This window comes from Orcinus orca, chromosome 1 (genome assembly GCF_937001465.1).
Source record: "Orcinus orca chromosome 1, mOrcOrc1.1, whole genome shotgun sequence".
NCBI lineage: Eukaryota > Metazoa > Chordata > Mammalia > Artiodactyla > Delphinidae > Orcinus > Orcinus orca.
Window position 1 is genome coordinate 132,542,084 of NC_064559.1, and position 22,126 is coordinate 132,564,209.

The 22,126-nt window shown below is 37.8% G+C and overlaps 1 protein-coding gene across 2 annotated transcripts in view; it reads left to right on the forward strand.

The window, feature by feature from the left end:
- HFM1 (helicase for meiosis 1) overlaps window positions 1-22,126 on the forward strand; it is a 128,951-nt gene that overhangs the window by 106,138 nt on the left and 687 nt on the right. The window contains exons 32-37 of one of the 2 annotated variants that reach the window (XM_033432488.2): window positions 4,121-4,200; window positions 5,205-5,311; window positions 9,705-9,950; window positions 11,013-11,103; window positions 21,162-21,264; window positions 21,366-21,520. In XM_033432488.2, coding sequence (XP_033288379.2) covers window positions 4,121-4,200; window positions 5,205-5,311; window positions 9,705-9,950; window positions 11,013-11,103; window positions 21,162-21,264; window positions 21,366-21,520 — 782 coding nt within the window. Of the gene's footprint in view, window positions 1-4,120; window positions 4,201-5,204; window positions 5,312-9,704; window positions 9,951-11,012; window positions 11,104-21,161; window positions 21,265-21,365; window positions 21,521-22,126 lie in introns of those variants that run through there. The other variant, XR_007478961.1, reaches the window with a different exon arrangement.

A 22,126-nucleotide genomic window follows, 5' to 3' on the forward strand; every position in this document is an offset into this window, starting at 1 on the left:
GACTGACTATTTCCTTTCCCATATTAGGGAAGTTTTCAAGTATAATCTCTTCAAATATTTTCTCAGTCCCTTTCTCTTTCTCTTCTTCTTCTGGGACCCCTATAATTCGAATGTTGGTGCATTTAATGTTGTCCCAGAGGTCTGTGAGACTGTCCTTAATCTTATTTCTTTATTCTCCTCTGTGGTAGTTATTTCCACTATTTTATCTTCCAGGTCACTTATCCATTCTTCTGCCTCAGTTATTCTGCTATTGAACACTTCTAGAGAATTTTTAATATCATTTATTGTTTTGTTCATCACTGTTTGTTTTCTCTTTAGTTCTTCTAAGTCCTTGTTAAATGTTTCTTGTATTTTCTCCATTCTATTTCCAAGATTTTGGATCATCTTTACTATCATTACTCTGAATTCTTTTGCAGGTAGACGGCCTATTTCCTCTTCATTTGTTAGGTCTGGTGGGTTTTTGCCTTGCTCCTTCATCTGCTGTGTGTTTTTCTGTCTTCTCATTTTACTTAACTTACTGTGTTTGGGGTCTCCTTCTCACAGGCTGCAGGTTTGTAGTTCCTATTTTTTTTGGTGTCTGCCCCCAGTGTCTGCTTGGTTCAGTGGGTTGTTTTGGGTTCCTGGTGGTGGGGACTAGTGCTTGTGTTCTGGTGGATGAGGCTGGATATTGTCTTTCTGGTGGGTAGGACCGTGTCTGTTCGTGTGTTTTGGGATGGCTGTGACCTTATTATGATTTTAGGCAGCCTCTCTGCTAATGGGTTGGGTTGTGTTCCTGTCTTGCTAGTTGTTTGGCATAGGGTGTCCAGCACTGTAGCTTGCTTGTCGTTGAGTGGAGCTGGGCTTTAGCGTTGAGATGTAGATCTTTGGAAGAGGTTTCGCCATTTGATATTACGTGGAGCTGAGAGGTCTCTGGTGGACCAATGTCCTGAACTCTCCCACCTCAGAGGCACAGGCTGACACCCGGCCAAGAGCACCAAGACCCTCTCAGCCACACAGCTCAGAAGAAAAGGGAGAATAAAAGAAAGAAAGAAAATAAATAAAATAAAGTTATTAAAATAAAAAATAATTATTAAAAATAAAAATATTAAAGTAATAGAAAAAGAAAAAACAGAAAGAAAGAAAGAGGAGAGCAACCAAACCAAGAAACAAATCCACCAATGATAACAAGCACTAGAAACTATACTAAAAAAGAAAAAACAAACCAAAAAACCCAGACAGGCAGAACCCTAAGACAAATGGTGAAAGCAAAGCTATACAGACAAAATCACACAAAGAAGCATACACGTACACACTCACAAAAAGAGAAAAAGGAAAAAAATATATATATCTTTGCTTCCAAAGTCCACGGCCTCAATTTTGGGATGATTCGTTGTGTATTTAGGTATTCCACAGATGCAGGGTACCTCAAGTTGATTGTGGAGATTTAATCCACTGCTCCTGAGGCTGCTGGGAGAGATTTCCCTTTCTCTTCTTTGTTCGCACAGCTCCCAGGGTTCATCTTTGGATTTGGCCCCCCATCTGCGTAAAGGTAGCCTGAGGGCGTCTGTTCTTCACTGATACAGGACGGGGTAAAAGGAGCAGCTGATTCGGGGGCTCTGGCTCACTCAGGGGCGGGGAGGCAGGGGTACGGAATGCGGGGCGAGCCTGCAGTGGCAGAAGCCAGTGTGACGTTGCAACAGGTGCAGGCATGCCGTGCATTCTCCCGGGAAAGTTGTCCCTGGATCACGGGACCCTGGCAGTGGCGGGCTGCACAGGCTCCCAGAGGGGAGGTGTGGATAGTGACCTGTGCTTGCACACAGGCTTCCTGGTTGCTGCAGCAGCAGCAGCGTTAGCATTTTATGCCCGTCTCTGTTGTCTGCACTAATAGCCGCAGCTCGTGCCCATCTCTGGAGCTTGTTTAGGCGATGTTCTGAATCCCCTCTCCTTGTGCACCCTGAAACAATGGTCTCTTGCCTCTTAGGCAGGTCCAGACTTCTTCCCAGACTCCCTCCTGGCTAGCTGTGGCGCACTAGCCCCCTTCAGGCTGTGTTCACGCAGCCAACCCCAGCCGTCTCCCTGCGCTCCGACCGAAACCCGAGCCTCAGCTCGCAGCCCCGCCCGCCCCGGCGGGTGAGCAGACAAGCCTCTCAGGCTGGTGAGTGCCGGTCAGCACCGATCCTCTGTGCGGGAATCTCTCCACTTTGCCCTCCGCACCCCTGTGGCTGCGCTTTCCTCCGTGGCCCCAAAGCTCCCACCACCACCACCCCCAGTCTCCAGCAGTGAAGGGGCTTCCTACTGTGTGGAAACTTTTCCTCCTTCACAGCTCCCTCCCACTGGTGCAGGTCCTGTCCCTACTCTTTTGTCTCTGTTTTTTCTTTTTTCTTTTGCCCCACCCAGGTACGTGGGGAGTTTCTTGCCTTTTGGGAAGTTTGAGGTCTTCTGCCAACATTCAGTAGGTGTTCTGTGGGGGTTGTTCCACATGTAGGTGTATTTCTGTTGTATTTGTGGGGAGGAAGGTGATCTCCAAGTCTTACTCTTCCGCCATCTTGAAAGTCTCCTCTCTAGGTCTTTTATAAGAAAGAAGATTCTCAGTCATGAGGCTAAAACAAGGAGAATATTGGGAAACATGGAGAGGTTTACAGTTTGAAATGGCAACCACCTTTTCTGAGACAATTATTTTTTAGTGTCCCAAGTTTTTCCTACCTTTTTTTTTGTACTTATTCCATATCATCCATCCCTCCCTTCATCCCTCCCTCCCTCCCTTCCTTCCTTCCTTCCTTCCTTCCTTCCATATTCATCGAGCACCAAGAATGTGCCAAGCACTATAGTAGGTGTAGAAGATCCAGTGATAAGACCGTTTTAGTCCCAGACCTCATAAAGCTTACAGTTTGAGTGAAGGATACAAATAAGTAAATAGGCTTTTTCAATACAGTGTGATGAGTGATTCTGTGACAGAAGTGTAAGATAACTTGAACTTATAGAAAGTGCATTCACTCCACATTTGATAGGCCAGGGAAGGATTCCTAATAAACATGATTGAGACCTGAATGATATATGGGTATAAGCAAGTATGGAGAGGTGAGTACCAGAGTGGTGGTAAAGAGGGATAGAAAAGTATTTCAGCTATAGAGAATATGCAGTGGTTCAGAGCTGAGAAAGAGATAGAGATCTTTTTAAAAACTGAAGTAATACGGTATATCTGGAGTTCATTTACAAGTAGGAGGGTGGAGAAAGATAAGGCTGAAGAAGTAGGAGCTAGATCATGAAAACATTTTTGCTATTTTAAGGATTTGGATTTTATCCTGAAAGTACTGGGAAATCACTGAAGGGCTTTAATCAGTGGCATGATTGGAACCGCATTTTATAAAGTTCACTCTGGATGCAATGTAGAGAATGCATTAGAGGATAATAGAAAAGGAACATAAGGACTCATTAGGGAGGTTTTGCAGTAGTCCAGGCAAGACGATGGCCTAGTCTAGTGTAATGGCAGTAGCAATGGAGAGAAGTGGCTGGGTTTAAGATATTTTTCAGAGGTAGAAACAACTACCTTGCTACTTATTGGTTATAAGGGGTGAAGTAGAAGGAATAAAGATGATGCCCTTCTGGCTTGAGCAACTGGGAAAAAAGTGGGGCCTCACTAGGGTAGAAACTCTAAATGGAAAACAAGTTTGGAGGAGTAGAGACTTGATAAGTTCATTTGGGAAATACTGAATTTAGAGGCCTACAAGATGTCTAGGTAAAGATGTTCTATAGACAGTTGGATAATAGCTGTTTGAAAGTCAGGAGAGAGTTGAGCTAGAAAATCAAGAAAGAGAGCTAAGCTCAAATCTACAGAGAGCTATAGATTTGAGAGTCATTCATGTGTAGATGGTAATTGAAGCCATGGGAGTAAATGAGATCTATGATTGAGAATGAGTGAGAGTGAGAAGAGAAGAAGGCCTCATGATGAAGAACCATGAAGAATATCAACATTTAAGAAGGGCCTGAGAAGGAGATTTGAGTTGAAAACTAGCTTGAGTTTCTCACAATTTATTGGTTTGGGGACTATATGTATCAGCAGGAATTTTGCTGTTTGGCTTATTTGTTAAAAGGTGTATTGATATGAAATTGATAGTTGAACTTGTTAATTTTTCATTAATAGATGCAGATGAATAAATCTCAAAGTGTGGACCTTAAAGAGTTTGGTTTTACTCCAAAACCTTCTCTTACCAGTATATCAAGGTACAAATATAATGTTAATATCTGAGGTAAAATATTCATCATAAACTCTCTGTTCCTCCAAATAGTCATTTATTCAGAGAAAGATTGTTACTGGCTACCTTTGAATCACAGTAATCATTTAGTTCCATAATGAGGTAATTACATCAGGAGAGTTTTGTTATCTTTTACACCCCAAATTTATTTAGAACTCTGCAGTCATAAGGATACTTTAACATTGATCTAATCTACTCTTTCCTAGAAAACTACCCATCCTATGTGTCATGCCTCCAGGCTCTCTCTGCCTTCTAAACTTAAGATGACAAGAGTATACTTTAAAAAGAGAAGTCATGTTGGTGTATAAAGTCTAATATTTTCCATTTAGGGGCCCACTCTATATTAATAATACATCAGATTTATAAAATACTTTATAATTTAAAAATTGCATGTTTGTGCATTCTTTCTTTTGAACTTAACAACAACCTGGCTCATAAACCAAGGTATTTTTATCCTATTATATAGATGAAATAACCAAAGCTCATATTCAGAGGGCCCTAGATGATAATTCAGCATTCTTTTCCTATTATGATACCTAAAAGGTAACAGTATATGTAATTTTCCTTCCAGATAAGGGCATTCTATATGCTGGGATGACATTTAATATACTTAACAACCAGTACAGAACAGCCGCTGACCAATCAGAATAGATGCCAACACTACTTCAAGAGATCCTAACTTTTGTTATCTAACTGAAAGAAGCATTAGAAATAAATTTTTAAGGCTACACACTAATAGCAGAAATCTACCCAATGGGGGAATGTAAAGATGACTAAGTGACCTAAGTAGCTGTCACTTCCATTAAACACCTATTTTTTTACCTTTTACTACTCAGGCTAGTACAGTTTATCATAGAAGTGTTGAGTGGCTGAACCAGTTTTTTCCCATTTATATGAATCAGTAGTTTTCAAAGTCAGATTAATTTTAATATTTTCTTTAACATTTTTATGGTTTTATTTATCTTTATAAAGGTCAGAATATTTAAACATACCCGAATTGCCTATAATGGAGCAGAGGTATCAGCATGAGATCTACACAAAAAGTCAACAACCAGAACCATCTGCATATCAAGACAAAGGTAAATTACTGTTGATATTGACTTGAGAGAGAAAATGATTTCTCACTACTTTGGATTGACAAGCAATGTTATTGAAAAACCAAAATCTAAAATTATGATTATTAACTTGGCAACATTTTTCTCTTCACTTATTGAAGCAGTTTCAAATTCTTAGGTCTGTTATTTCAGATGGTCTTGTTGTGTCTATCATAGATTCCTAAAAAATCTTTTCGTACATAGCATTGACTATTTTAATTTAAAGATAATATGAGGGGGCTTCCCTGGTGGCGCAGTGGTTGAGAGTCCGCCTGCCGATGCAGGGGACACGGGTTTGTGCCCCGGTCTGGGAAGATCCCACATGCCGCGGAGCGGCTGGGCCCGTGAGCCATGGCCGCTGAGCCTGCGCATCCGGAGCCTGCGCTCCGCAACGGGAGAGGCCACAGCAGTGAGGGTCCCGCATACCGCAAAAGAAAAAAAAGATAATATGAGGAAAAGCTGAGAATATAAGGGATCTTAGGATATGCAAAGTATTAAAATGCTGAACGATTACTTTTATATGTCTTTAGAATTATTTGAAATAATTTTTTATTTATAAAATTAGTCCATTTTATAAAATAGCTGTGTGACCTTGGGAAAATTATTTAACCTCTTTGGGTGTTAGTCTTATCTTTAAAATTAAGGGATTAAATTGGATGGCCTTTAATATCTCTCCAGTTCTTAAACCTATGATTCTTACAATCGCTATGATATGTGAGACTATAACCTAGTTTGTGCGATATAGCTGGTTTGTAATATAGATTTGCTTTTTATCTGTGTCTGTCATTAAATTAAAGAGATAATGCATATAAATTCTTCAACTTTGGGCCTGTTTCATCATTTCTCAGGGTCTTGCCATTAATAGCACCATTTCTCTGGGTCATGCTACTATACTAATAGCAGTCTGTTAAAACGTGTGAGAAATAATTCTGGCCACAGAGTTGTTTGTTCAAGTGGCTGTATGTGGAAATGGCAAACTTGGGATTTTCTAAAAACAATTAATTTCATGTGTGTGTTGTTTTTGACTTCTATTGCCACTCTTTCCTTCATTCTTTCACTCTATTGCTTTCTCTGGCCATAATTTAAGATCTTAGGTAGGCAAGGGCTGGAGTACCCATCACCCCTTATGACACCGTGGCAGCCATTAGGCCCAATATCAGATCAAGAAAAATCCCCTGGTCTTACCTAGACTATCAGAACATTTATCCAATTTGTTCAAAGCCTGAAAATATTATTACAACATGAATAGAAGGTGTAAGAGTGTCAATCCTCTTATTTTTATCTCTCTTCAACCTGTAGCTCTCTAACTTATTCCTTGTATGGCTGATCTATTCCCTGCCCTTCTCCACACCAGAGTTTGTCCTTCCCTACTTTCATGTTGTCTTTACATAGTTTTTCTACTTTTATTTCTTTCCCACCCACTATTCCAAATGTGATTTGTATTATGATATAAAAGTCTCATCTAGATAGTTTAAACCTCAATAATAACTGTATCCCTCTTTTACTGAATGCCCCCCCACCTTTTTTAAAGAAGCTGTATAATATAGTAGTTCAACTTACAGGATCTAGAGATTATCTGTCTAGGTTCAAATCCTAGCTCATTTAGTAGTTGTATGACTTTTCATAGTATACTTACCCAGTTCATCTCAATTCCCTCATCTGGTTATATTTTAGGGATTTTAGGGTTAAATGAGATAATATATATAAAGCTCTTAGCATAATATCTGGTACTGTTATTAATAGTAATTGAGTATATTCATTATACTTTTTCCACATTAGTCTTTGGTGACAAAACATACTTTAAATGTATTCAAATACTGTATTCAATTCAAATACATTCAAATGTATTCAAATAATGTATTCAAAAACATTCTTAAGAATGTTTTAAGAAAAACATGGCAATTGTTATCATCTGTATTCCAGGTGCAAAAAGAGAAGAAGAAAAAATGTCAGAAATTATGAGAAAGCATGTTGAATTGTAAAATTTAAATTGTAATGGACCTTTGTGCAATTTCTCATTTTACAATGAAAGAAGCCAAGACTCAGAGATTAAATGACTTGGCCAAAATTACATATCTAATTAATAGCAGGACTAGAAATAGATTTCATATCTCTTGATTCCCAGGCAATGCCATTTCTATAAAATGAAATTGACTTTTAGTTATCAGTGGAGAATTGAAAATCAAACCTGTAATATACAAACTCTTTCAACTTTCCACCCCCCCCAACTATTATATTTCTCTGTTTCTGCACCCATCCATAACTCTCTATTTATTTTGAAAGAAGAATTATCTTTTCTTCTATTCAAAGTTTATCTCTCCACCTGTAATCGTAATCTTTCCAATTCTGCCCCCTCTGGGTCTTTAGAAGACCAGCTATCTCTCTCCTCTTGCCCTTATTTTCAGTATCTTCTCCCTGTGGCCTCTTTCTTTTCAGCATATAAATATGCTCAAGTCTCTTCCTTCTTTAGCTGCCAGTCCCCATCTAGCCAAATGGTCTTCTTCTCTTTATATTTCCACTGCACTTTGTACCTACTTCTCTTTTCAGGACATAGCATACTGTGTATGTGTATCAAGGCACAAAAGTAGAATAATGTGTACTGGAGTTGTAGGTACAGTTGAAGGATAGAGAAGGATTTGGATAGTGAAGAAAAGGATAGCGGTTATTTAAAGTGAAGGAAACTCACTTTAAATTTTACTGGAGCAAGCTTGTACTAGCTTGTGAGATGATTATTAAATTTTGGGGAATCAGGCATCATTAAAGTTTAATTATATAAACTTACAATTAAGTTATATTAAACACAAAGGTTATAAATATTAAAAACTAACCATTTCCTAATTATTCTACTACATTTTACTGTTATCTGTATTCTTGAGATTATTTGCATCTATATTTATATCTGTATGGTGGAAATACTGTATAAAGGGGTGCTATTGTGCATTTCTTCCCAACTTTGCATTCAGTTACGTCACATTTGTAGCTTGAAATCAGTCATGGTGGGAATACTTATAGAATGGAAATCAGCAAACACTACAAATCAGGGCCTAACTTATTGTTTTGTTTATTGTTTATACCTAAGAAAGTGATGGAGAAAATGACAGTAGTGCAGATTTAATTTATCAGTGTGTCATGTCTGTAGCCCTTATATTGTGGATAGCAAGAAAAATTGAAGGAATATTCTTCTAGCATTTGAAAATTATTATCTAATTCAGCAAGGAAATTGCTTAAGGCTATGGGTGAATGAGTGAAATCCCAACATATGTCTTTATTGTTTTACTTTTATTAAAGTCAACAAAAATATCAAACAACGCTCGAATTGACAAATGAATGTGAGAACTACATTCATTTATAAATTGTAACCATAGGTTGATACAGATACAAGAGTTTGGCAAAATTCAATGAAAACTTTCAGTGATAATCAATTAGATATATGGAATTTACAGTTAAGCATGCTGTATATTTTATCATTATTTGTAAATTGTGTGCTATACATCCTTTACATATAATACATATATATGCATAAAATTTTTTGGAGAAGCGAATTATTGAATATTTATTAACCACTGCTATGGAAAACTGTACAAGTAAAGACATTTAGTCCCCATAACAATCATATGTATTAGGTACTATTATTTATTTATTTATTTGGTTGTGTTGGGTCTTAGTTGCGGCAGGCAGGCTCCTTAGTTGTGGCTTGCCAGCTCCTTAGTTGTGGCATGAGAACTCTTAGTTGTGGCATGCAGGTGACATCTAGTTCCCGGACCAGGGATCGAACCCGGGCCCCCTGCATTGGGAGCGGGGAGTCTCAACCACCATGCCACCAGGGAGGTTCCATGTTAGGTACTATTATTATCCCCATTTTGCAGAGGAGAAAACTAAGCTCAGAGTTTAAATTACTTGTCTAAGATCATCCAACTAGTAAATGATGGAGGTGGAATTTTTACCCAGGTAGTCTGGCTCTAAACCCAGGCTATAAACAATGGATAACACTGAGGATATTTTAGAAGGAGAAAAATAACGATATATTTTCGTAACAATACTCAAAATTAACTGCTTGTAGGGAGAAGAGATGGGGGAGGAAGCCCATTTTAGAAGCTATTACAATCCAATCTTGGAGTAAGATTATTCTTATGTGGGAATTAAGAGGGAAAATTAATTCTGTCTAGAAGAATACCTTGAAAATTAAATTTAGTGCAGCAGTCAATCACTACATGTAATACAGTAAATAAAATTGTTGAATACAATACTCAGCGATGCTTTAGAACACTACTACTCAAGACCTCTGTTTAGTAGTTGAAAGATGTGTTTGATATGTCAATAGATAATGATGCTTAAGGTTTAAAAAGTGCCTATACTCATTTATACATACACATGACAGATTTTTCTAGACGGGCCTATTCTACAACTTCAAATGAGAAAGCACCTCAAACAATGCTGTTCAACAGAAATCTTAATGCATCTGAAAACCAGGATTTGACAGATGCGGTTAAAAGTAATTCTTCATTTTCAGAAGTTTTGAATGTGAACTTTGAATTGGGAAATGAAGTTTGGGATGATTTTGATGATGAAAGCTTAATAGAAGTTACTAGCTTTTCAACTGATACCGAGAAGACAAAAACATCAGGTAAATAGCATGAAATATATTTCATTTGTATGTATGTATTTTTGTATATATGTGTGTATTGTATTTGAAATATATGTTAGAATGAAATAATTTTATGAGAAATTATTTGAATATTTTTCAGTTAAGCTTTTGGGACTACTTTTCTTTTTCTTTTTTGTGTGCTTGCTTAATTAGTTTCAGTTTGTTAAGATTATAATTTTTAGCAAAAGTAAAATTTGACCCTCCCACAAATAACATTTCCTATCCCTAGGGACAGAGGTCAAGGTTATTCCATGATGACGATATAGGAAATGAGCTTTTTCTATTCTGTTGCTCCTTATCTTGTAAAGGCTCTATTCAAATTCAGATTGTTTATCGAATTTTCCCTCATAAAACAGACTATCCTGCTCTCCATTTTAAGATCTCATGTAGTCTGGTAATGTTTGTGAAAAACAAAAATGTTCCAATTTAAAAAATATTCTTTTTTCACATGCTAGCAAAAAACATAACTTTTATTTCTAATAGAAATATTGACTTTTCAAGTATAAATAAACAGGAAAAGATTAGTTTCTCTTGTATTAGATATTGTGCTTAAATCATACACAATCCAAAAATAATGGGACTAGGCCTTTGAGTTACTGGTGAATCTACTCTATTTCACCAAAACAGAGAAGTGAAAATCTTGGTAAGTGTAAGACAAGATAGGGAGACGGAGATACTCTTTCCCAGGATGGCTGACAGATGGAAATCAGTCCCTTGCAGACCATAGAAAATATTGAATGAACTTCGACTTGATCATTTACATGGCTTAAAAATAAATAAATAAATAAATAAATAAATAAATAAATGATAGTGGTTGGGGACCTTTTAATATAGTGACTAATAAGCTAACCTATGTGTTTTATAGTTTTATTCTCTTAGCTTTGCTCCTTTGTTTTGTCTATGCACATTAAATTTGATTATTGAGAAGAATTTTTCATTCTCTCCTTAACCAGATCATATCTGTTTGGAGAGATACTCTACTCTAGAATAGAATACAGATATTCTATTCAATTTATTTCAAAATGTTATCTTTTTACCTAGGATTTGGAAACCCTTTGAGTTCAAGAACCAGGGAAAGTAAGCTACCCTTTGAAGAATCAAAAAGCAAATTCCAAAGAGAAATGTCAAACAGGCAAGTTTTAGAACTTTATTTTCAAACACTTACAACTTTATATCCTCCTGACATGTAAGTGGAGATGGGGATAAAGTCATTAGATGTCAGAGAAGCAATAAGGTATTAGCCAACTTAAAGCCTCTTAATCTTAGAGCTGTGTTTCTCAAAGTGCTGTTGTCAGACCACCCCAAAATCAAAATTACCCAGGGGTGCACATTAAAAATGCACATTCTTGGGCCCCATGCTAGACTTACTGAATCATGGTCTCTGGGGCTGGAGCTGAGGAATCTTCACTTTTTATAAGATGTGAAAACTGAATAGGAGTTTGACAGGTAGAAAAAAGGAGACTAAGGCATTCCAGGTAGAAGAGTACATGTAAAGGGATAAGGCTTGAAAAGGCATCCCATGCTCAAGGGTCAGTAAAGTGTGGTCTATGTAGTCATAGAATTAAGGCTGAGATTGCTGAGGTCTGTGAGGGGCCATGAATGCCATATTTAGATACCTGTGCTGTATCCAGTAGGTCAGGGGTCACAAGCTCAAACTGCCTTTGGGATTTCATGGGCCAAGGTTAACTGTAGAGTGTCCCATCTAAAGGGAATAACCACTACTCAGCTCCAACCAGTTGTTGCTGTACAGGAAATGTGAGTCGAGTGTTGTCAAATATCCTGATTTTTAAAAAAAGCTAAGATCAAAAATTTATGTGACATCTCCTAACTTTTAATTTTTTTTAACATCTTTATTGGAGTATAATTGCTTTACAGTGGTGTGCTAGTTTCCGCTTTACAACAAAGTGAATCAGTTATACATATGTCCCCATATCTCTTCCCTCTTGCATCTCTGTCCCTCCCACCCTCCCTATCCCACCCCTCTAGGTGGTCACAAAGCACTGAGCTGATCTCGCTGTGCTATGCGGCTGCTTCCCACTAGCTATCTATTTTACATTTGGTAGTGTATATATGTCCATGCCACTCTCTCACTTTGTCCCAGCTTACCCTTCCCCCTCCTCATATCCTCAAGTCCATTCTCTAGTAGGTCTGCATCTTTATTCCCATCTTGCCCTAGGTTCTTCATAACCATTTTTTTTTTTAGATTCTATATATATGTGTTAGCATACGGTATTTGTTTTTCTCTTTCTGACTTACTTCACTCTGTATGACAGTCTCTAGGTCCATCCACCTCACTACAAATAACTCAGTTTCATTCCTTTTTATGGCTGAGTAATATTCCATTGTGTATATGTGCCACATCTTCTTTATCCATTCATCTATTGATGGACACTTCGGTTGCTTCCATGTCCTGGCTACTGTAAACAGAGCTGCAATGAACATTTTGGTACATGACTCTTTCTGAATTATGGTTTACTCAGGGTATATGCCCAGTAGTGGGATTGCTGAGTCATATGGTAGTTCTATTTTTAGTTTTTTAAGGAACGTCCATACTGCTCCCCATAGTGGCTGTATCAATTTACATTCCCACCAACAATGCAAGAGGGTTCCCTTTTCTGCATAACCTGTCCAGCATTTATTGTTTGTAGATTTTTTGATGATGGCCATTCTGACCGGCATGAGATGATATCTCATTGTAGTTTTGATTTGCATTTCTCTAATGATTAATGATGTTGAGCATTCTTTCATGTGTCTGTTGGCAATCTGTATGTCTTCTTTGGAGAAATGTCTATTTAGGTCTTCTGCCCATTTTTGGATTGGGTTGTTTGTTTTTTTAATGTTGAGCTGCATGAGCTCCTTGTAAATTTTGGAGATTAATCCTTTGTCAGTTGCTTCATTTGCAGATATTTCTCCCATTCTGAGGGTTGTCTTTTGGTCTTATTTACGGTTTCCTTTGCTGTGCAAAAGCTTTTAAGTTTCATTAGGTCCCATTTGTTTATTTTTGTTTTTATTTCCATTTCTCTAGGAGGTGGGTCAAAAAGGATCTTGCTGTGATTTATGTCATAGAGTGTTCTGCCTATGTTTTCCCCTAAACTTTGATGGTGTCTGCCCTTACATTTAGGTCTGTAATCCATTTTGAGTTTATTTTTGTGTATGGTGTTAGGGAGTGTTCTAATTTCATTCTTTTACATGTAGCTTTCCAGTTTTCCCAGCACCACTTATTGAAGAGGCTGTATTTTCTCCACTGTATATGCTTGCCTCCTTTATCAAAGATAAGGTGACCATATGTAAGTGGGTTTATCTCTTGGCTTTCTATCCTGTTCCATTGATCTATATTTCTGTTTCTGTGCCAGTACCATACTGTGTTGATCACTCTAGCTTTGTAGTATAGTCTGAAGTCAGGGAGCGTGATTCCTCCAGCTCCGTTTTTCTGTCTCAAGATTGCTTTGGCTATTCTGGGTCTTTTGTGTTTCCACACAAATTGTGAATTTTTTTGTTCTAGTTCTGTGAAAAATGCCAGTTGTAGTTTGATACGGATTGCATTGAATCTGTAGATTCCTTTGGGTAGTAGAGTCATTTTCACAAGGTTGATTCTTCCAATCCAAGAACATGGTATATCTCTCCATCTATTTGTCTCATCTTTAATTTCTTTCACCAGTGTCTTATGGTTTTCTGCATACAGGTCTTTTTTCTCCTTAGGTAGGTTTATTCCTAGGTATTTTATTCTTTTTGTTGCAGTGGTAAATGGGAGTGTTTCCTTAATTTCTCTTTCAGATTTTTCATCAGTATTGAATAGGAATGCAAGAGATTTCTGTGCATTAATTTTGTATCCTGCTACTTTACCAAATTCTTTGATTAGCTCCAGTAGTTTTCTGGTAGCATATTTAGGATTCTCTGTGTTAAGTATTATGTCATCTACAAACAGTGACAGCTTTACTTCTTCTTTTCCAGTTTGGATTCCTTTTATTTCCTTTTCTTCTCTGATTGCTGTGGCTAAAACTTCCAAAACTATGTTGAATAATAGTGGGAGAGTGGGCAACCTTGTCTTGTTCCTGATCTTAGTGGAAATGGTTTCAGTTTTTCACCATTGAGGACGATGTTGAGTGGGTTTGTCATATATGGCCTTTATTATGTTGAGGAAAGTTCCCTTTATGCCTACTTTCTGGTGAGTTTTTATCATAAATGGGTTTTGAATTTTGTCGAAAGCTTTCTGTGCATCGATTGAGATGATCATATGGTTTTTCTCCTTCAATTTGTTAATGTGGTGTATCACGTTGATTGATTTGCATGTATTGAAGAATCCTTGCATTCCTGGGATAAACGCCACTTGACCATAGTGTATTATCCTTTCAATGTGCTGTTGGATTCTGTTCGCTAGTATTTTGTTGAGGAGTTTTGCATCTATGTTCATCAGTGATATTGGCCTGTAGTTTTCTTTCTTTGTGACATCTTTGTCTGGTTATGGTATCAGAGTGATGGTGGCCTCGTAGAATGAGTTTGGGAGTGTTCCTCCCTCTGCTATATTTTGGAAGAGTTTGAGAAGGATAGGTGTTAGCTGTTCTTTAAATGTTTGATAGAATTCTCCTGTAAAGCCATCTGGTCCTGGGCTTTTGTTTGTTGGAAGAGTTTTAATTACAGTTTCAATTTCAGTGCTTGTGATTGGTCTGTTCATACTTTCTATTTCTTCCTGGTTCAGTCTCGGAAGGTTGTGCATTTCTAAGAATTTGTCCATTTCTTCCAGTTTGTCCATTTTATTGGCATATAGTTGCTTGTAGTAATCTCTCATGATCTTTTGTATTTCTGCAGTGTCAGTTGTTACTTCCCCTTTTTCATTTCTAATTCTATTGATTTGAATCTTCTCCCTTTTTTTTCTTGATGAGTCTGGCTAATGGTTTATCAATTTTGTTTATCTTCTCAAAGAACCAGCTTTTAGTTTTATTGATCTTTGCTATCGTTTTCTTCATTTCTTTTTCATTTATTTCTGATCTAATCTTGATAATTTCTTTCCTTCTGCTAACTTTGGGGTTTTTTGTTCTTCATTCTCTTATTGCTTTAGGTGTAAGGTTAGGTTGTCTATATGAGATGTTTCATGTTTTTTAAGGTAAGATTGTATTGCTATAAATTTCCCTCTTATAACTGCTTTTGCTGCATCCCATAGGTTTTGGGTGTCGTGTTTTCATTGTCATTTGTTTCTAGGTATTTTCTGATCTCCTCTTTGATTTATTCAGTGATCTCTTGGTTATTAAGTAGTGTGTTGTTTAGCCTCCATATGTTTGTATTTCTTACAGATTTTTTCCTGTAATTGATATCTAGTCTCACAGCATTGTGGTTGGAAAAGATACTTGATACGATTTCAATTTTATTAAATTTACCAAGGCTTGATTTGTGACCCAAGCTATGATCTATCCTGGAGAATGTTCCATGAGCACTTGAGAAGAATGTGTATACTATTGTTTTTGGATGGAATATTCTATAAATATCAATTAAGTCCATCTTGTTTAATGTATCATTTAAAGCTTGTGTTTCCTTATTTACTTTCATTTTGGATGATCTGTCCATTGGTGAAAGTGAGGTGTTAAAGTCCCCTACTATGATTGTGTTACTGTCAATTTCCCCTTTTATGACTGTTAGTAATTGCCTTATGTATTGAGGTGCTCCTATGTTGGGTGCATAAATATTTACAATTGTTATATCTTCTTCTTGGATTGATCCCTTGATCATTATGTAGTGTCCTTCTTTGTCTCTTGTAATAGTCTTTATTTTAGAGTCTATTTTGTCTGATATGAGAATTGCTACTCCAGCTTTCTTTTGACTTCCGTTTGCATGGAATATCTTTTTCCATCCCCTCACTGTCAGTCTGTATGTGTCCCTAGGTCTGAAGTGGGTCTCTTGTAGACAGCATATATACGTGTCTTGTTTTTGTATCCATTCAGCCAATCTATGTCTTTTAGTTGGAGCATTTATTCCTTTACATTTAAGGTAATTATCAATGTGTATGTTCCTATCTCCACTGTCTTAATTGTTTTTGGTTTATTATTGTAGGTCTTTCTTTCTCTTTTGTTTCCTCCCTGGAGATGTTCCTTTAGCATTTGTTGTAGAGCTGGTTTGGTGGTGCTGAATTCTCTTAGCTTTTGCTTGTCTGTAAAGCTTTTAATTTCTCCATCAAATCTGAATGAGATCCTTGCCGGGTAGAGTAATCTTGGTTGTAGGTTTTTCTCCTTTATCACTTTAAATATGTCCTGCCACTCCCTTCTGGCTTGCAGAGTTTCTGCTGATAGACCAGCTGTTAACCTTATGGGGATTCCCTTATGTTTTATTTATTGTTTTTTCCTTGCTGCTTTTAATATTTGTTCTTTGTATTTAATTTTTGATAGTTTGATTAATATGTGTCTTGGTGTGTTTCTCCTTGGATTTTTCCTATATGTGACTGCCTGTGCTTCCTGGACTTGATTGACTATTTCTTTTCCCATATTAGGGAAGTTTTCAAGTATAATCTCTTCAAATATTTTCTCAGTCCCTTTCTCTTTCTCTTCTTCTTCTGGGACCCCTATAATTCGAATGTTGGTGCATTTAATGTTGTCCCAGAGGTCTGTGAGACTGTCCTCAATTCTTTTCATTCTTTTTTCTTTATTTTGCTCTGTGGTAGTTATTTCCACTATTTTATCTTCCAGGTCACTTATCCATTCTTCTGCCTCAGTTATTCTGCTATTGAACACTTCTAGAGAATTTTTAATATCATTTATTGTTTTGTTCATCACTGTTTGTTTTCTCTTTAGTTCTTCTAAGTCCTTGTTAAACGTTTCTTGTATTTTCTCCATTCTATTTCCAAGATTTTGGATCATCTTTACTATCATTACTCTGAATTCTTTTGCAGGTAGACGGCCTATTTCCTCTTCATTTGTTAGGTCTGGTGGGTTTTTGCCTTGCTCCTTCATCTGCTGTGTGTTTTTCTGTCTTCTCATTTTGCTTAACTTACTGTGGTTGGGGTCTCCTTTTCACAGGCTACAGGTTTGTAGTTCTCGTTGTTTCTGATGTATGTCCCCAGTGGCTAAGTTTGGTTCAGTGGGTTGTGTAGGCTTCCTGGTGAAGGGGACTGGTGCCTGTGTTCTGGTGGATGAGGCTGGATGTTGTCTTTCTTTTGGGCAGGTCCATGTCTGGTGGTGTGTTTTGGGGTGTCTGTGGACTTACTATGATTTTAGGCAGCCTCTCTGCTAATGGATGGGGTTTTGCTCCTGTCTTGCTAGTTGTTTGGCACAGGGTGTCCAGCACTGTAGCTTGCTGGTTGTTGAGTGGAACTGGGTCTTGGCATTGAGATGGAGATCTCTGGGAGATTTTCGCCATTTGATATTACGTGGAGCTGGGAGGTCTCTTGTGGACCAGTGTCCTGAACTCGGCTCTCCCACCTCAGTGGCACAGCCCTGCCACCTGGCTGGAGCACCAAGAGCCTGTCCTCCACATGGCTCAGAATAAAAGGGAGGAAAAAAAAGAAAGAAAGAAGATAAAATAAAATAAAGTTATTAAAATAAAAAATAATTATTAAGAAAAAGAATTTTTAAGTATTAAAAAAAAGTTAAAACAGACAGAACCCTAGGACAAATGGTAAAAGCAAAGCTATACAGACAAAATCACACACAGAAGTATACACATACACACTCACAAAAAGAGAAAAAGGGAAAAGTGTATATATATTGTTGCTCCCAAAGTCCACCTCCTCAATTTGGGGTGATTCGTTGTCTATTCAGGTATTCCACAGATTCAGGGTACATGAAGTTGATTGTGGAGATTTAATCCGCTGCTTCTGACGCTGCTGGGAGAGATTTCCCTTTCTCTTCTTTGTTCACACAGCTCCCAGGGGCTCAGCTTGGATTTGGACCCACCTCTGCGTGTAGGTTCCCTGAGGGTGACGGTTCTTGGCTCAGACAGGACGGGGTAAAGGAGCAGCTGATTTGGGGGCTCTGGCTCACTCAGGGAGGGGTACGGATGTGGGGCGACCTGTGGTGGCAGAGGCTGGTGTGACGTTGCACCAGCCTGAGGTGCGCTGTGCGTTCTCCCGGGGAAGTTGTCCCTGGATCCCGGGACCCTGGCAGTGGCGGGCTGCACAGGCTCCCCGGAAGCGGGGTGTGGATAGTGACCTGTGCTCGCACACAGGCTTCTTGGTGGCGGCAGCAGCAGCCTTAGCGTCTCATGCCCGTCTCTGGGGTCTGCGCTTTTAGCCGCGGCTCGCGCCCGTCTCTGGAGCTCCTTTAAGCAGCGCTGTTAATCCCCTCTCCTCACGCACCAGGAAACAAAGAGGGAAGAAAAAGTCTCTTGCCTCCTCGGCAGGTCCAGACCTTTTCCCGGACTCCCTCCCGGCCAGCCGTGGCGCACTAACCCCCGGCAGGCTGTGCTCACGCCGCCAACCCCAGTCCTCTCCCGGCGCTCCGACCGAAGCCCGAGCCTCAACTCCCAGCCCCGCCCGCCCTGGTGGGTGAGCAGACAAGCCTCTCGGTCTGGTGAGTGACGGTCGGCACCGATCCTCTGTGCGGGAATCTCTCTGCTTTTGCCTTCACACCCCTGTTGCTGTGCTCTCCTCCGCGGCTCCGAAGCTTCCCCCCTCCGCCACCCGCAGTCTCCACCCGCGAAGGGGCTTCCTAGTGTGTGGAAATCTTTCCTCCTTCACAGCTCCCTTCCACTGGTGCAGGTCCCATCCCTATTCTTTTGTCTCTGTTTTTTCTTTTTTCTCTTGCCCCACCCAGGTACGTGGGGAGTTTCTTGCCTTTTGGGAGGTCTGAGGTCTTCTGCCAGCGTTCAGTAGGTGTTCTGTAGGAGTTGTTCCACATGTAGATGTATTTCTGATGTATTTGTGGGGAGGAAGGTGATCTCTGCGTCTTACTCTTCCGCCATCTTGAAGCTCTCCTGACTTTTAAATTTTGACAGCTCATTTTTTAAAATGTGATATGGTCTGCAGCACCCTCTCTCCAAAAAATAATAATAATGCTTGTAGACCGTATGTAGCCTAGAGGCCTCTAGTATTTGATCTCCATAGTAAGTAGTGAGGGCCCATCCAAAATATTTAAGCACAGTTTATATAATTTAATCAGAAAAAATCATTCTAGCAGTGATATCTAGAATGATTTGTAGAGGGTGGGACCAGCAGGGGCATGGTGGCCAATGAGAAAGGCAGGCTATGATGAGGCCTCAACTAGGGTAGAGGTGATAGAAACTGAGAGGTAGAATTGGATTTTTCAAATATTTCATAGATAACACAGATTAGATTTAGCAATTGCTAGAATATGGTAGTAAAGGAAGAGGGAAAAATAAATGGCAAGTGGGTAGATTGAGGTATTATCTGAGAATATAGAACATAGACGTTTGGGAAAAAAACAATAATTTTAGAAATGTTCAACTTAAAGTATTTTTTTTTAATTTTTATTTTATTTTTTATACAGCAGGTTCTTATTAGTTATCTATTTTATACATATTAGTGTATATATGTCAATCCCAATCTCCCAATTCATCACACCACCACCACTGCCCATCCCCACAACTTACAGTATCTTTGTAGAAATGTAAAATGCATTTGGATATTGGACCTGATTAGAACTCAAGGGAGAGAAATTATAGCCAGAGCCAAAACTTTCCCACAGAGAAGAAACATTGATAACTTTTTATTCATGGTCCAACTTTCTACTTAAGGATTATTTATGTCTCCTGCTTTAAAAAAGTTTTAAATTTGTGGTGTCTTTTGATACTTTTGCTATTATTTAGTCATTTTACTAAACATTAGTATCAACATCACAGAATCATAGATTTCAGAGAATTCCAGAGTTGAAGGGGGCTTAACTTAAATGTCATTTAGTCTCACCACCACTGGATCCTTGAATAACCATCCAACATCACTGGCAAGTAATCATGCTGTTTATACCAAGACAACTCCAATGTCCAGGAGCTTATTCACTCTTCAGTGCTTGTTTCATGTTTGTATCTCTCAGATCACTCAATAGCTTTTAAAAATATTTGTCTAAAATTTGTCTTTTTATCATTTACATTCATTGCTTCTAACTCTGAGTCATACGGAATAAACAGATTAGAAACATCAAAGTGGAACAAAGCCGGAGGTATAGAGAAAATAGGCAAATCACAAGTCGGAAGATAACAAGGCATATGAACAGTTTTGTGCACCACACTTTTAGAAAAGTACAAATAATTCTGGGAGAGTTTAGAAGTGACCAACAGAAGATAAGTGGGTTTAAAAAGGAATCCTATCAAGAAACCTCTGAGAAACCGATGCCAGAAGTTGTTGCTAGGAAGAAGGCCTGTGGAATCTGAGGGTCTGAGATGAAAAGGAAACACATGCTTTTCCTTTCATACCCTTTTTACTATATTAATTCCTTGCCATTCATCAGAGATAAAGAGATTCAGTTCTTATCAATATATGTGATTCTTCCCTACCCATATCTACTGTTTATTGCTCCTTGTATGACTGTCACATTTTAGCCTGTGTCAGCTTAAATTGTCTCCTCCTCATAGCGGCATCCATGACCACCTTTTTAAAGTGGGTTTGTGCCTCCACACTGTTATTTCCTATAATATTGCTCATTTCATTTCTTTCATATCACTTCAGGATCTATAATTATATTTATTGTTTATTCATTGTCTGTCCCTCTATAGATGATAACCACCTGAGGCTGTGTTTACTATTTCATACTTAGCTCCTAGTATAATGTGTGGCATACAGTAGTGAATAATAAATGTTTTTTAATGAATTAATTTAATACAAAAGATTAAAGGTGAATTCTAGTATACAGTTATACATGAACAGATAGGTAGAGATGTCTGTCTACAGTGAGACCAGAATAGGGAAAGGAGACTAAAAGTTAAGCAAGTGGGATTTAGAAAAGATTTACAAACTGCTAGATGATAGATGATTAAGCATAAGACAGTTTTAATGAAAATTGTTGAATGATTATTTCTGTAGGCCTTTAAAAGTAACATTCTTATTTTATTTGGACTATATAAGTTGTTGTTTTATCTAAAAGAAAGGAGATACACGAAGTTCTCCATGAGTCTAAGAAATGGAGCACTAATTTTGGTGTTGATAAATATGATAAACTCTAATCATATTTTCCAAAGAATCACTGTTGATCTAAATTAGAATGGTTTGTTTCTCTTATTTGCTGTATTTTATAAATAATTCATTTTGATTTTTAGTTTTGTTTCATCACATGAGAAGCCAGATATTTATTTATCAAATTCTGCTATGTCCACATTTGCTGCATCCTCCATGACAAAATTACCTCAACAAGCTGGAAATGCAAGTATTATAAGAAGAAGCACTTCTTTGTTTTTCTTTTAAATACCACCTGAATAGTTAAACCTTCAATGATTGTTAATTTTTTTAACCTCAAAATATAGGTCCATTTACAAGAAATAAAACAACAAAGTCTGTCGCCAGAGATTGAAAAGCTGTGCTTTACTCACTCTGAAAAAATACTAAGCTCTTCAAATTTTGTTAAGAAAGTGGATTGCTTTATTAGAAACAGTGAACATAAAAAGGAGATTGATTTCAGGTAAGAACTCTTTAAAAATATTTTGAAACTACACTAGTAAGAACTTTTTACAAAGAAGTTCAGTATTCCTTGTTTCATTTTAAAGATCAGAACCTAAATGTTTTATTTACTTAAAGACATTAAAATTTTAGACCACTGGTGACCTAAGCTCCTTAAGATAATTCAAAATATCAAATATCTCAATTTTTGAGAACCCATATATTTGATGCTAGTAATTAAAACATTATATTATGTTGATAAACTTTTTTTTACTGATTTGAATACACTATGTTGATAATATGAAGTGTAAGGTCACTTGAGAAATGAGATCAGCTAATTTTTTTAACATTCAAGTTGTATTTTAGCCACCAAGTTCTGTTACAATTCTACAGATTCAAAGCGAAGGTCAGACTAAGTCTAATCAGTGCCCCGACTGCTGGTCATTTTTATGGGTAACTCTAGCAGTTTCCCTCTCCTTGAATAGTCAAGGTTTATAGACCTGTTGACACTGATTAAATGGCATTACTTTCCAATATGTTTAAAGAAATATCTAAGACACTTGTCTCTATCTTTCACAGTTTATGAAATCTTAATTTGCTCCAGACTTTTTACAAGGTTATGCACATT